Source organism: Alligator mississippiensis, chromosome 4 (genome assembly GCF_030867095.1).
Source record: "Alligator mississippiensis isolate rAllMis1 chromosome 4, rAllMis1, whole genome shotgun sequence".
Lineage (NCBI taxonomy): Eukaryota > Metazoa > Chordata > Crocodylia > Alligatoridae > Alligator > Alligator mississippiensis.
Window position 1 is genome coordinate 109,012,056 of NC_081827.1, and position 15,331 is coordinate 109,027,386.

Here is a 15,331-nt window from a genome sequence, read left to right on the forward strand (position 1 = left end):
GCCCACAGGCCACCAGTTGGATAGCCCTGACCTAAAACATTCCTAAGAAAGGCTTTAACCTGCTCTTAGAACCTCCAGAAGGAGATTCCACAACATCCTAAGGTAACCTATTCCAGTAGGCAATTATTTTTACAATAGGGTTAAACATTTGGGTGGGGCTTAGGAAATATGTGATGGGGGGCAAAAAGTACTTTCTAAATCTCCCTCTTTGCAGTTTAAGCCCTAACTAGTACTACTAATTTCCAGTGGACTGTGACTACTTCAAATTAAAACTAGGAGTGCACTGATAAAGATTTTTTTTGGCTGATATCGATGGCTCATTATTGACCAGTCATATAGGCCGATACCCATCTGATTGCTGATATGCAGCTTGGAGAGCAGCATCCAGCTGGTTAGTCCGTGGGGGAAAGGGGTATTGGGGGGCAGGTAGAGGCAGCCACAGTGATGGAGGGAATGGGGCTGGGGCAGGCAATGCACAGCTCGCATGGGGCAGAGTGTGGGACAGAGCCATGGGTGGTTTATCCAGGAAGTGCAGGGACAGCTCAGGGACACAGCTGTGCACACCCCAGGGGAGACATGGGAGGAATATGCCCGCTGGACCTGTGGATGGGGTGAGGGCAGGCTACCCGCTGTATGCTTGGGGCTGGGGCTGTGCCAGCCTCTTCCCGGTGGCAGGGCTGGACTGGGTCTGCATGTGGGCCAGGCAGAGGTGGGGCAGGTGGGAGTGGTGCTGGGGGGGGGGAGGGGCAGCTACAGCCAGTCCCAAATTTGCCATAGCCCCTCTGTAGCTCCCCCTCTCCCAGCACTACCCCCACCTGCCTGTTCTAAGCACAGCCCGCCCCACCCACTGGGAAGAGGCTGGTGCAACTCCGGCTCTGAGTGAACAGGAGGCAGCCTGTCCTTGCCCTGTGCGCAGACCCAGGGGGCACATGTCCTAGATGCCTCCCCTGGGGTGTACACAGCATTGAGGAACTGCCCCCCCCCCGCCCACCGGACAAGCCACCTGCAGCTCCGTCCCATGCCACATCCCGCCTGGGTAGCACCTGCCTCAGCCCCACTCCCTCCCTCACTGTGGGGGCCTGATCTGCCCCCCCCACTCTTTCCCTCACCCACACTCCTTCCTCCCCACAGACTTACCAGCTGGATGTTGCTCTCCAAGCTGCAGGGCTGCATTCCTGGCCACGTACATGCTGCAACTGTGCTCATGCACATGGCATTTATTGGCAACATTATCAGCCACATCAGCCAGAAAAAGATGACTGCTGATGTCAATTTTCCTTTTATTGGTGCCGATACAATATAGACCAATGTATCGCTGCACCTCTACTTAAAACTACTTTCTTTACAGTAACCCTTAATAGATTTGAAGATGTCTCCTCTCTCTTTCTCTAAACTAGCCAAGTCCAATTCTTCCAAGCTTTCCACACAATTCGCAAAACCTCTGATATTTTTCCCCCTCTCTTCTACACTTTCTCCAAGCAGTCTGCATCTTTCTTGAAGTACCAAAAACTGACATGTCAATCCATCTAAGACTTTGCCAGTACTTCAGAGCATGGAAAAAAATGTTTCACCTGTCTTGCATGTAATATTCCCATTTATCATTCCCAGCACAGTGATGGTTTTATTTATTAGCAACAGCACAATACTGCTGACTTACTGTCAATTTGTGATCTACTATAATAATTAAGTGCTTCTCTGCAGAACTGCTGCCCAACCAGTTCTTTCCCAAATTGTATTTGTGCACTTGATTATGCCCGAAGAAAGCAAGTTGAGTTTCATCCCATTTGTTTCAGACTGTTCTGCCAGTTTACCAGGACCATTCTGAATTCTAGTCCTGTCCTCTTAAAACCTTTCCTAGTTTAGAAAATGAAATTTCCACTTCTAAATGATGGATAGACATTATAAGGGCTTGACAGTTATTACAATAACCCCCCTGGCAGATGTTAAATTAACAGTGTGATGGGATCTGAGAAATCTTATCCCAAATCCCAACAATTATGTGTCCTACCATGTCAGACAGGATGCATGATTGAAAGGATCTGAGATAGCCCCAGCCTGTGTGTGGCCAGGTGCCTACACCACAGTGTAAAAAGAGTGTGTGCAGCTGACAATGAATCAGCTGACAGCATGGCTTTAAATGTTATTTACCATATTTACAGGAATCCAAGACAAGGTGTGTCCTGCCTGCCCCCTCTTTTCCCCCCACTATCCAAACAGCACAGGGGGAAAAATAAAAGCCTTGTCATCTTAGATTCAACTACCACCTGCCCTGAGCTGAGCCCCAGGCCGGGGCAGCTTGTGCAGTGGGGGGGGGGGGGGGGGGGGGGGGCATACAGGGGAAGCCATACAGGTGGGACTGTTGACTGTCCTAGAGCTAAAGTAGAGCAGAGCAGCAGAAGGTAAGTGGCATGAGAGTGCAGGGGTTGGAGGGAGGGGAAACAGGAGCACACAGCAAAGGGACAAGGTGGGGAAAAGGCAGGCCCTGCTCTTGGGGGATAAATGTATGCTTCCATTAATTATATTCTATACATGGAAAATTTAACAAATGTATTTTCCGTGTATAAAATCCAATCACGGGGGGGAGGGAGGGGGGGAAATAATCTCAAATTTAAAGTCACTTTGGATTCAGATAAATGTGGTAATGTAGAACATCTTTGTAGCTGGTTTGCTATTTTATTATGTCATAAATTTGTCAAATGTATGGCATGTTGCAATTTAACACATCAATCACACCATAAATGTAACGTCTGCCAGTACCCTTTCAATAAGGAAAATCTCTGAAATAATCTTTGGCCTACCCAAAATTGGCTCTGAAGAAACCAAAGAAGATTCCAAATGAAACAGTAAACCCCTCTGGTACTGTGTAAGCTAGTATTAAACATGAACCAGTGTGTTTCAAGCTTAACGGTCAAGAAATCAAGTGAAAAGACATAATGGGCATCAGTTATGACACCAATAACCCCTGTGTTGAGAGTGCTGGGATCAAGCAGGTTGGCATTAAGCTCACAAGCTCTGAAAGTATCAATAAAAAGTGCGATGGTGACAACAGCTGTAACACCAAATGTAGCAGATATTTGAACAAACCCTTCCCACAATCACTGGAGGAACTAAGAAGAAAGATCCCTCTGCTCAGGCAACAGATGGACCAAAATTTAATCTTTAAATGCTATTTTTCTTAATGAGTTGGGGGAATAACTTCTTCTTTCTCTTGGGACTTTTTGAAAAGCTTTTCTACCTTGAAGAACACATAATACTAGCAGAGTCTCCCTATGCCTGACGAAGAGAGCTTGTGCCCAAAAGGTTGCAAAGAACTTTTATCCAACTATTTAGTTGGTCTAATAAAATATACTGGATTTACCCAAAGAACCTTGTCTGCCTATGTCCTTAGACCAACACGGATACAACCAACAACCCAAACCCACAGACATGAATCCCAATAGCAGACTAAATTGCCTTACAAAGGGAAAATAATAGAATTCTAAAACCCAGTTTAGCAATAGGTTACTATAGCTACACTAAAACTAATTAAAAAGAAAATACAAAATAAAACAAGTCATGTCACAATCAGCAAGTGGACATTACCAGCAACCTCTGTTCTCTCAGCCAGGAGAATGAGAAGGAATTGAAGATTTGTTGGTTGCTCTGCAACTTTTTATGTCTTCAGTGAAAAGCATTGCTCCAGAACATCCAAACACACACAACTTAAATGGCCATATATACACAATCACTTGAAGGGCCAGAAGTCGCTATCCAACAGCCGTTCATTTAGCTGTTCTAAATGAGTGAAAAGTTTCATTCCAATTTCTAGTGTTTAAGCATCAGCAGCACAGAAAAAAAAAAAAAAGACTACAGTGGGTGCTGCATTTGTTTAGCATCTTTGAAGAATCAGACATTTTATATTTTACAAGGGGTGCATCACACGTGCCATTAAGGTGAATTGAAAAACTCAGGCACAGTTTGCACCAAAGAAAACTTCTCCCAGACACAGCATTTACATGTGTGTCTGGGACCACAGCAGTTTGAGCTGGGGTGGACCAGCCCCAGGTTGGCAGGAGGTCCAGAGGGTCAGCCCTGGGCTCTGGGTAGCGATGTCAGGGCTGGTTGGGGCATGAGGGTGCTAAAGTGTGGGGCTAGGCAGCAGGCAGCCCCCGCACTTTAGCACCCTTGTGCCCCAGCTAGCCCCCATCACTGTCTACATATGTAGTTCAGCAGAGTAAATTACTCAGCCATAGGACAGTACCATTCCCAACAGTACTATGGCAGAGTTATCAAGGCACAAACAACATCAGACAGAAGTCACTGCAGGATAGTACTGCAGCAGAATTAATTAATTTACTGTGTCCTAATAGTCCACAATAAAGCTCATGTGAAAGGGTCTCTCAGGCATACAAGATCATCCATAGCATATTATATTCCAGCTACAACCTCCTCCCCTGAAACACAGGTTGCTACATTTGTATTCATACAGAACCACACAGATGTACCCAGGTTGTGTGATAATTTATTTCATGGTAAAGAGGCAAACTGGGGCTCAGCTACTAATCTGAAACCATTATGTAACAAAAAAGTTGAGAGAAAACAGTAGAGAAGGCAGAACTAGAGGCAATCAATAGCAGTTATACACATTATTTTTATGATCTCACTGTGAGCCCAGCTGTCCGCTTTCGACTCTCCCTGTATCTTAAAAAAAATAATTAAGTATCCTAAAAACAGAAGCTCTTAGTTTCCAAGATAAGCAGTAAGTTTGAGCACCATCCTTTGGCCATGAAGTACTGGAGAAAGGGTGGATAAATCTCGTGTGTGAGAGCTGCATGAGGCTGAAGAGTAAAATAAAAATAAAAAAATAGTGCAGGGCAACTTAGCCAAGTTCAAACTAACAAATTAAAATGATAGCAGTAACATGAATTCTAAAGAAAAAAAAAAATAACCTTCCCATTAGTATTTTCTAAGATTTCTACTGATGCCTATGTGTAACACAGTCCCTTCAAGTCTTTTAAATAACTTTTTTTTAAAATAACAAATTAAAGATTTAAAGACACCTAATTTTGATAAAGCACATTAGCTACTAGTGATACACTTCTTCAATAGCAGAACTCCAGAGGACCACAACAGGAGCCTATTGATGTTTTCCCTGCTGTGGCTTATTCAAGTAAATTAAACAATTAGCTCCCACAATTTTTTGAGAGCTTTGCCAAGTATTACTATTAAAGAACTTCCTCAATGCAGCTGACATAGAAAGTTTAGACAAAAGTCTGTAACCATTTAGGTTAGGTACAGATGTTCAAAAAGCCCGAGGGAATTGATCCAAGTCACGTGGGGGGCAGGGGGGGGTTGTAAGTGTAGTGTAGATCAGTAGCTAACAGAACACGCATTGACTCTTTGGGGGGGGGGGGGGGGGCGGCGGCAAATGTTGGACCGGGTTCTGCCATTTTTAAACCAGTCTGTGTGCGCTGAACTTCTGTTCTGTTATGGGTATAAACTGGTTTCTGATCACTTATACTAGGAAAAGTGTAATGTCTCTACCTGGCCTTAGTGTGGAACGTCATCAGAATATAGGTGTTTCTCTTTTTATTGGCTCAAGTAACTTTGGACCAAGTTCATACCTGATGTTTAATGGCTGGTGAGGGTCAGATGAGGGAATGGCAGGCTTCTTTAACTTATATACTTAAGCACATATCCAATTAGGGAAGCATGTGGGGCTGAATGAAATTATCCAAGACAGATTTGCACCCAAAGCAAGTAAAGTTTATTACCTGGAGATACTTCCTCTTTCTGTCTGACTGTGTGATCCTTTGTGAATTTAACTCTTTGATGAGCTCTGATACAGGTCTTACACAACCATTCTACACATTCCACACAAAAACCATTTGCTTCTGCATTGTCTTCACAGCTTGTGCAGACCTAATAAGAAAAATACAAAAGTCACTAGGAAAAATAAAACGTACAGACTGATGTGTCATCATTTAAATTCTAGATAACAATGAATCAAAAAGAAAAGAACTGCTCCTCCCCACCACAAAACACTCTGCCTAACTGTATCCAAATAACCCTCTTACTAGTTAAAAGTTCAAAATTACTTTTAAGAAAATAGCCATATACTGTAGTTAATTTTTTTAATAATATTTTCTTGGCCAGTTATAAAAAACAAGATATTCCATTCTACTGGACATCATATATATATATTTAACAACCTACTCTTGTTAAATATTTAGGTACAGAAAGACTAGGTTCACTCTTCATACTTTAGGAACCTCTTTCAATGCATTTTCCAGCGTGGTTATGCTTCTAGGGAAACACATCTCAGTTGTAAGCACCATGCATCTCTTCATGACTCTCTATGATAATACTCCATTTAGAACATTAAGCTAGAATATAGACACAGCTTCAAAAGTTTTTTCTACATACCTCAAGGTACCAGGCAACTTATGAATGCTGAGATCCTAGGGAGGATGGAGCGTTCCACAGGAGCACAGGGGGGTCCCCAGCGTGCTCAGCAGCAGACCTGGAAGTGGACCAGAAGCACTTCCAATCCACTTCTGGGTCTGCAGGGGAGTGCAATGGGGGCCTCCCCTGCACCCTCCCCGGCTCGGTGACAGGTGCCCACGGCCAATTGCTGAGCCGAGGGGGGGGGGAGGCCTGCGCACTCCCCAGCAGACCTGGAAGTACTTCTGGACCGTTTCTGGGTTTGCCGCTGGGCACACAGCCCCACCCTGCCCCGCACCTGTGAGAAGCTCCATCTGCCCTGACCATCACAGCATTCACAAGCCACACCTGGTACCTTGAGGTATGTAGAAAAAACATTTAAAGCTGGGTCTATGACCGAATTGCTGATTCCCCAAATCAGCATCAAATCTTCAGATTCGGCCAAATGGAATCGGGACAGCGATCTGAATCAACAAATCGAATCACTGTCCCCAATTTGAGCTGAATCTGAAACGAATACAGCCCACTCTGCACACCCCTAGCAGCCACCATCAGTTCAGCCACTACATTAACTCTGCTCCAAGCAGCAGCAGCATCAAGCTGCCTAGAACTCCCACTGATGGAATTATACTGGTAGGAACAACCATATGTTTCTAATTTAGGAAGAATTCCCAAAAAGAAAATACTAGAACAGAGGTTGTCTAACTGTAATCTGTGGATCACCACTAGTCCACAAGCTCCATTCAGGTGGTCTGCACACAGGTGACCTAAGGCTAAAGCTGACGAAGATTATACCTGACTTCCCAGAACTTTGCTCAAGAAAACAGGCACATCCATTGCATTAGAAAAGTAAGACTACTGATATTGAAATATGAGTTGTGTGCTTTGATTTGTGGGGGAAAAAAAATGTTTCAGTCGTCCACTGAGACCCTCAGTAATTTTCAAGTGGTCCACAAAAAAAAAAAAAAAAGTTTGAGAACCACTGCTCTAGAGGACTATTCAATGCCCCAATATTCCAAAATTACTGGCCATGCTGGAAAATGTGGAGGAAGTTATTAAATTTCAGAGCATTAGAAACATTATTCATAATTTGGTTTTGATGCAACTTTTCAATAAGTTGTAAAAAAATAAAGGATCTATACCTTTACAGTAGTTGGTGACTGCCTATAACTAAGGACCTACCAAACTCAGAACTGTGTGATTTTTGTGGAAACCATTATTTTAGGTGGGCTCCATGCTTTTGGCAGGTTCAATGCAATCCCTCCCCCCCCCACAAAACCCCCCAACAAACCTCAACCAAAATCCAAAACAAACAAACAAACAAACAAACAACCAAACAAACAAACAAACAAACAAACAACATCCCCCCCCAACACTTACCAATAAAGAAAAAAGCACATGGGAAGCCCTGCATTCTTGGAGCATGGGGTGGGAAGGCAGGGTTGTCTCTGCGGGGGTGGGATTATACAAATAATGGAATGAGGAGTGATTCCCAAAAAGGGTCGGGGGGGGGGGAGGGGGATGGAACAGGGCAGGGTTATGAAATGATGGAATGAGGGGCAAAGAAAGGAGTAGGAGGGTGGGATTGGAGGCAGGGTTATGCAAATGAAGGATTAGGGCTATGGAAAGGAGGTGGGGTTATGCAAAATGACAGGAAATGGAGACAGAGCTGCTTCCCCCCCATCCCCTCCCTACCAAATGCTCCAAGATCACAGAGCTTTCTGCATGCTTTTCTCCTTGTTGGTAAGTTTATTCCCCCCCCCCCCAGACTGCCAAAAGTGTGGAGCTTGCCACTTGAGGACAGCCTGAAACCGCAGTTTAATTACCCTGGAAGCCAATTAATCTGCGCTTAATAAGATATGAATTAATGCATTCCTTGGGCTTAATCAGGGTAATTAAGATGCAGTTTCGGGCCATATGGCAATCTGTGGGGAAGGGCAGGACTGCTGGGGTCCTCAGCCAGAAGCGTGGGGGGCCCTACTGCTCTCAGCCCATGATTATGATGGCTGGCTGTATGATCTGCCCATGAAACTGGCTAGCTGCCTCCTCAAGTTTGGTAGCCCCCTACTTATAACCTGAAAGGGTCCCAGGCATACAAAATCATCCATAGCATATTGCATTCTAGGTACAACCTCTTCCCCTGAAGCACAGGTTGCTACATCTGTACTGATACAGAACCACATAGATGTAACAGTTGCTTGTATTAGTATCATTTGATCACAGCCCTCTGTGTTAAGGGTCGCCATACAGCTCTTAACCCAGCTCTACTCCAATCGGAACCAGTACAACAGGTACTCTCCAAGAACTTTTCATTAATATTAGTTATGTCTATGTCTTCTGATGCAGAAGCTTGAATATTACTAGCTTACGGCATGGTTATGGACACAATAACAGATGATCCAGGCCATTACCACAAAGCGTAAGGGGAATTTGGGGTAATATTCAGCGAGGGGAGACTGTCACACAATATATTTATTGTTCAGAAGACTACAAAAAGATGCATCATCTTTGAGTTTTAAACAATGTTTCCAGAAGATTAGATTCTTTGCACAGTAAATGTTATAACAATCTTTTACATGGAACTGCCACATCGTACAGCTACAGGATCTAACTAGTTCTGTGAAGGGTTTTATTACAATGAACTATTGCTACTTATTTTGGAATAAATCAGCCAAGCAGGTTCCAGATACCTCTTACGTATCTCACTAAACTGAAGAAGTAAAACATTGGACTATTTTAGGTTTATACCCATACATGGTACAACCATGGTAACTCTGAACTAAGATGTTAGGGAGCCTGTCATAACACAGAGCGAGAGAGCCGGACATGGCATGGTATGAAGTAAAGAGAGATTGCTTCTGTAATACAGAAAACTTTAGAGTTTTATGAAGAACTTATCTCCCTTCCCAATCAAATTCAATGATTAAACATTCACAGGGTCACCTTTCAAGTACAGCTGTGACCTCATTAAGTGTGAAAGATTATTTGGGTATTAGCATACAACCAAATATTTTTTTGTCAAAGAAAGATTTTATTCCTACACAAAGGAAATGCATTCTCCATGGTCCTTGAGCTCTCCCCCAAATCACTTGGACTAGAGGCAGAAATTACACATAAACTAGTATAAGTGATAGGAAACCAGTTCAAATCTGTAACACAACAGAAGTTCAATGCACACAAACCGTTTTCAAAATGTCCCAAATTGGTTTAAGATAAATCTGGATGGATGTAGTACCAGACTTAACTGATTTAAGTTAAATCGGTTTACTGAATTTCTGTCCAGATCCCCTCCAGATTCAATTTAATTAACAGTCCCCTCCAGCATCCCAGAATGCTTTGCACCTCCCCTGCAAACCCCCTTCCCCCCACAGGGCAGGCAGGCTAGCTTTGGCCCAAGCTGTCTGCTACAGCCCAGCAGGGGGGCATGCTCTAGTGCCCCCTCCCTCTCCCCCGACAGTTTCTGGCCTGGGCCACTGCAAATATGTGGCTGCATTTCCAGAATCAAAAGAGAATGTCTGTTCACTTGCTTATTGGTTCAATCTATGCAGTTTAGGCTAACCTGGGAAGATTGCATTGATTCAGCCTCTGGCTTTTTGACCATCTGGTACTTAGCCTTGCAGTCTGAGATCAACAGGTATTATATCAGCCTCCTCTCATAGATTCATAGATGTTAGGGTCGGAAGGGACCTCAATAGATCATCGAGTCCGACCCCCTGCATAAGCAGGAAAGAGTGCTGGGTCTAGATGACCCCAGCTAGATACTCATCTAACCTCCTCTTGAAGACCCCCAGGGTAGGGGAGAGCACCACCTCCCTTGGGAGCCCGTTCCAGACCTTGGCCACTCGAACTGTGAAGAAGTTCTTCCTAATGTCCAATCTAAATCTGCTCTCTGCTAGCTTGTGGCCATTGTTTCTTGTAACCCCGGGGGCGCCTTGGTGAATAAATACTCACCAATTCCCTTCTGTGCCCCCGTGATGAATTTATAGGCAGCCACAAGGTCGCCTCTCAACCTTCTCTTGCGGAGGCTGAAAAGGTCCAGTTTCTCTAGTCTCTCCTCGTAGGGCTTGGTCTGCAGGCCCTTGACCATATGAGTTGCCCTTCTCTGGACCCTCTCCAGGTTATCCGCATCCTTCTTGAAGTGTGGCGCCCAGAATTGCACGCAGTACTCCAACTGCGGTCTGACCAGAGCCCTATAGAGGGGAAGTATCACCTCCTTGGACCTATTCGTCATGCATCTGCTGATGCACGATAAAGTGCCATTGGCTTTTCTGATGGCTTCGTCACACTGCCGGTTCATGTTCATCTTGGAGTCCACTCCAAGATCCCTTTCCACCTCTGTGCCACCCAGCAGGTCATTCCCTAGGCTGTAGGTGTGCTGGACATTTTTCCTCCCTAGGTGCAGCACTTTGCATTTCTCCTTGTTGAACTGCAGCCTGTTGTTTTCTGCCCACTTGTCCAACCTATCCAGGTCTGCCTGCAGCTGTTCCCTGCCCTCCGGCGTGTCCACTTCTCCCCATAGCTTTGTGTCATCTGCAAACTTGGACAGAGTACATTTCAATCCCTTCTCCAAGTCGCTGATGAAGACATTAAAGAGTATCGGTCCAAGGACCGAGCCCTGCAGGACCCCACTGCCCACACCTTTCCAGGTCAAGACCGACCCATCTACCACAACTCTTTGGGTGCGACCCTCTAGCCAATTTGCCACCCACCGGACTGTGCAGTCATCCACATCACAGCCTCTTAACTTGTTCACCAGTACGGGGTGGGATACCGTATTGAAGGCCTTCCTGAAGTCTAAGTATATGACATCCACCCCTCCTCCTGTGTCCAGGCGTTTCGTAACCTGGTCATAGAAAGAGACTAGGTTGGTCAGGCACGATCTGCCTGCCACAAACCCGTGCTGGTTTCCCCTCAGCATAATTTGCCCTGCCAGGCTCTCACAAATGTGAGCCTTGATAATTTTTTCAAAGACTTTACCAAGGATGGAGGTGAGACTGACTGGCCTATAGTTGCCTGGGTCCTCCTTCCTCCCCTTTTTGAAAATGGGGACCACGTTAGCCCTTTTCCAGTCCTCCGGGACTTGGCCCAGATCTCAGATCTGCAGTTTTAACTGTCCTGAGAAACTGAAGCCAGTTAATGAAAGCTTTTGGTTGCTTTAAACCCAAGTCTTCCTACTCTCAGAAGCCAAAAAAATTATGGGCGTGAAAGATAAATGAGGGTAGATACTTATAGCACAGATTACTGTCTGGTAAATGCCTCTGTATAAACTCTTACCCTGCTGTAAATATATGGTAAATAAATCAAGGCATATAATATTCTGCTTATGAGAGGAAAGTAAAAAGGGATGCTTTCAAGTAAAACATTGGTAAAGAACATTGTTCAAATGTCCTTGCAGTTAGGATCTCACTTTAAAATTTCTTGTAGCATTTCTTGTAGCATTGTTTTTTTTAAGCCATTATGAAGAAAGCACCTATGTTTAAAGGGCTTAAATTAATTAAAAAGTTATTTCCTAGAAACCAACAAACTAATTTACAAAACATACGTACTTTATCTTCCTATTAACTCATACTGAAGGACAAAAATATTTTGACTACAGATGTTCATAAGTTTTGGTCTTGTACAGACCTAACTATTCAATTGTTGTTGCCTTTTTTGTATCCAGCTGCTAAAACGTGCTTAAAGAAACTACCAACACAGTAGATTTTTTCCATGTTTGCAATTCCTGTTGTTCCACAGCGATGTTATGTGATTAGGGTTAGCAAGCTGGTCAACCAACTGCACATTTTTTTGACTGGTCAAAGATTATAGCTGTTTTACAAAAAAACCCTACATTTTTTTGACAGAAATATGATTTCTTGACAGAAATATGATTTTTATTGCTTTTTTACACCTTTCCTAATGGAAAGTTTGTGCTTTTTCTATGTATTATTTGGACCTACTGGCTTTTTTTCCCCTCCAATTTTTTACCAATATTTGACCAAACTTTATTTGACTAGTCAAATACCCAACCATATATATGATTACCAAAGGAAAGGGAAGTACTTTCCACTATGAAATTTGAGAACCTCTTGTTTAATGATAGAATATCCAGCTATTTAGTATCATGTGTCACCAATGTTTATAAGGTTTTATTTTCCCCTTCCTGACCAAAGAAACTGAGTTTTACATTAAGGTCAATTACACTGGGGTCATTTTGGTTTCTTGTGGTAAGAATTCCATAGTTCAGGGGCTTCCACTGAAAATGTTTCGTCTTGGGCTAAGGAAATTTCACTCAAATACATATATTTTATTTCTTTTATTTATGTCACCATATGGTCAATTCATCTCAGCAATTTAAGAACAGTTTTAAATAAATCACTCCTGGTACACTTTAACTGATTTCCTATGGCAGTCATAAAATATGGTGCATATCTGTTTTAATGCTTTTCCTACCCCAAAAGAAAATAAAACAAAGTCCATGCAGCTAGAAGTTGAGGAGTATATGAAGGCATCCAAAGGGTTCTGAAGTCATTTTCATGCACTCACCTGATTTGACTTTTCCACTGTGCTACTGGGAACCTCTGTGGTATCCTTTACAAAAAAATTATCTATGATGTGTCTCTCTGCACATTCCTGACCACAAATTGGACAGCGGATAACACCAACTGGAGAAAAAAAGTAAAGCAATACATACGTTAGAACTATAAGTTCTCTCATCTTAAAGATTTATCAAACAATTTCAGAAATAGCTTTTGCAAATATGTACTTTAAAATTTTGCAGTTGGTACTTCTAAGGTACTGAAGTCCAACCAACAAGAAGCCAATACTCCCCTACCCATTGCCAACCCACACACTCAGGTCTGAGCCTGAAATTCTTTGAGCAACGCCCAGTTCTAGAGGAACTTCATCACCTAACGGGATTAGACATTTTATTGTTTAAGAGTCCATTCTGTTGTAACCTCACAGATTCCATTTTCTAATAAAAAGAGCACACATCTTTACATCAGCAGTTTGGTGAAAAGTAACTGAAAGAATCATAGAAAAGCAGGGCTTGAAGGGACCTCAAGATGCCTTCTAGTTCAAGGCAGAATCATGCACTGTGCACTTAAAAGCTAACTGAACATCTCTCCCAACTATACAGTCGGTCCAATAAAAGATAATCACACCAAGAAGTCAACAAAACACACCCCTTATACATTTCATGGACTATCACCATTACAATACTCCAACTCTACTATAATACATCCCAGACAGAAGTTTATCGAACCAAAATTTAAAAATTTCCAGTGATGAACATTCCACAATCTTTCTAGGTAATTTTCCTGCCTAACCTCATCATTAGGAAATTCTTCCTAATCTTTAACCTACTAGTACAATTTAAATGATTGCAATTCAAGTATTACTTGTTCAGTTGCCTCTCCTGCACCCCCACCCCCAACATAGGCACAGAGAATACTTGGTCAATAACTCTTCACAACAAGCTTTCCTATACATGAAGATCATCAAATCCCCTTTACCCATCTTCTCCAAACTAAATAATAAATTATTCTACTCTAAACTTATTTGTCATATTTTCTAGCCCTCTGATTATTTTTGTTTCTTTCCTCTGCACTCTTCAATTTGTTCGCATCTTCTTGGAATTAGACACTCAAAACTGGATACAGTGCTCTAAGTAAGGCCTCAGTGTTGAGTTGTTTCCTGCAATTTGCATCTCTCACCCCTGTTAACACATCCCATTATGTTACTAGCTTTTCTGGCAACAATTTAACAGGCAGTCCTCAACTTCAGATGTTTTGAATTGCAACAAACAGGACTTACAACATTTATAAATTGACACCCTGTTCCAACTTTCTGAGGTCAGTTTCAACTTTACAACGCTAGATCCGATGCCATGCCATGCCAGCGAACGAGTTCATTGCATCACCCATCTCCCTGGAGACCATCTGTCCAAACTTCTGTGGACACTTTAAGAAAGCAGACAACACCCCAGAAAAACCTGCAGCCAAGACCCCTGAGAAAACTCCAGTCAAGAACCCTTCAAGAAGTCCAACCAAGAGCCCTTCAAAAGGTCCATCAAAGTCACCTCAAAGAAGTCCTTCCAAATTAATGATTGCTATTTACAATATAAATACATTAATATAGCTATATTACTCATCTATAATTGACTGAATACAAAATTCTGGGTTATTTTTGGTGAAAATAGGGTATTGGGCCTTGGCTTAGGAACCAATCCTCCATTTTTAACATTGTTCCTATGGGAAAATTGGTTCTGAGTTACAATGTTTCAACTTAAGATGCGGTTCTCAGGAACCAATTGTGTCCCAAGTCTGAGGACTGTCTGTACTTGGTTGACTTACATTCAGCTTCTGAGTCGAGTCATTATAACTATTAGGTCTTTCTCTTTAGTATTGCAGTCTAGCTAGTCTTTCCACATATGGGCTTAGGCATTGGGTTGTTCCTTTCCGTAGTACTTTGAATTAATCCTTTCTGAATTTCAGACAATTTTCAATTTATCAAGGTCATTTTGAATCCTCCCATCTTCTAAAGTATCTACAGCATCTTCCAACCTAGTGTCATCTAAACATTTTCTAGAGAAAGTATGCTCAATTCTATTCTCCAAGTAATTAATAAATATAATGAACAGGGATCTGGGTTTTCCATTTCCCACGGAAAAACGGAGTAAACCATGGATTTTACCTTTTACCAGAGAAACCCACGAATTTTGCAGTTTTGCAATGAGCTCCCTGCAGGCTGGCAGTTTCAGCCTGCAAGGGATTGGGAGGGAGTGAGAGGAGGACGGTCAGGCAGGGGGTGCCATGTGCATGCCCCAGGCAGCCTGGAGAGCAACTCCCACAGGTAAGTGGGAGGAGAAGAGATTGAGGCCCCATAGGGAGGGAGTTGGGCAGAGCTGGGGCTAGGGCTGCTGCCC

General features: G+C 43.1%; 1 protein-coding gene across 5 annotated transcripts in view; it reads right to left on the reverse strand.

The window, feature by feature from the left end:
- Positions 1 to 15,331, reverse strand: part of TRIM24 (tripartite motif containing 24) — a 110,352-nt gene that overhangs the window by 47,383 nt on the left and 47,638 nt on the right. For all 5 annotated transcript variants that reach the window (XR_009461754.1, XM_059726457.1, XM_014606554.3 and 2 more), the window contains exons 2-3: positions 12,949 to 13,067; positions 5,754 to 5,901 (exon numbers count right to left, since the gene is read on the reverse strand). Coding sequence is in view for 4 of the 5 variants with exons in the window: in XM_059726457.1 (XP_059582440.1) it covers positions 5,754 to 5,901; positions 12,949 to 13,067 (267 nt within the window). In the remaining variant the exon portion in view is untranslated. The remainder of the gene's footprint in view (positions 1 to 5,753; positions 5,902 to 12,948; positions 13,068 to 15,331) is intronic.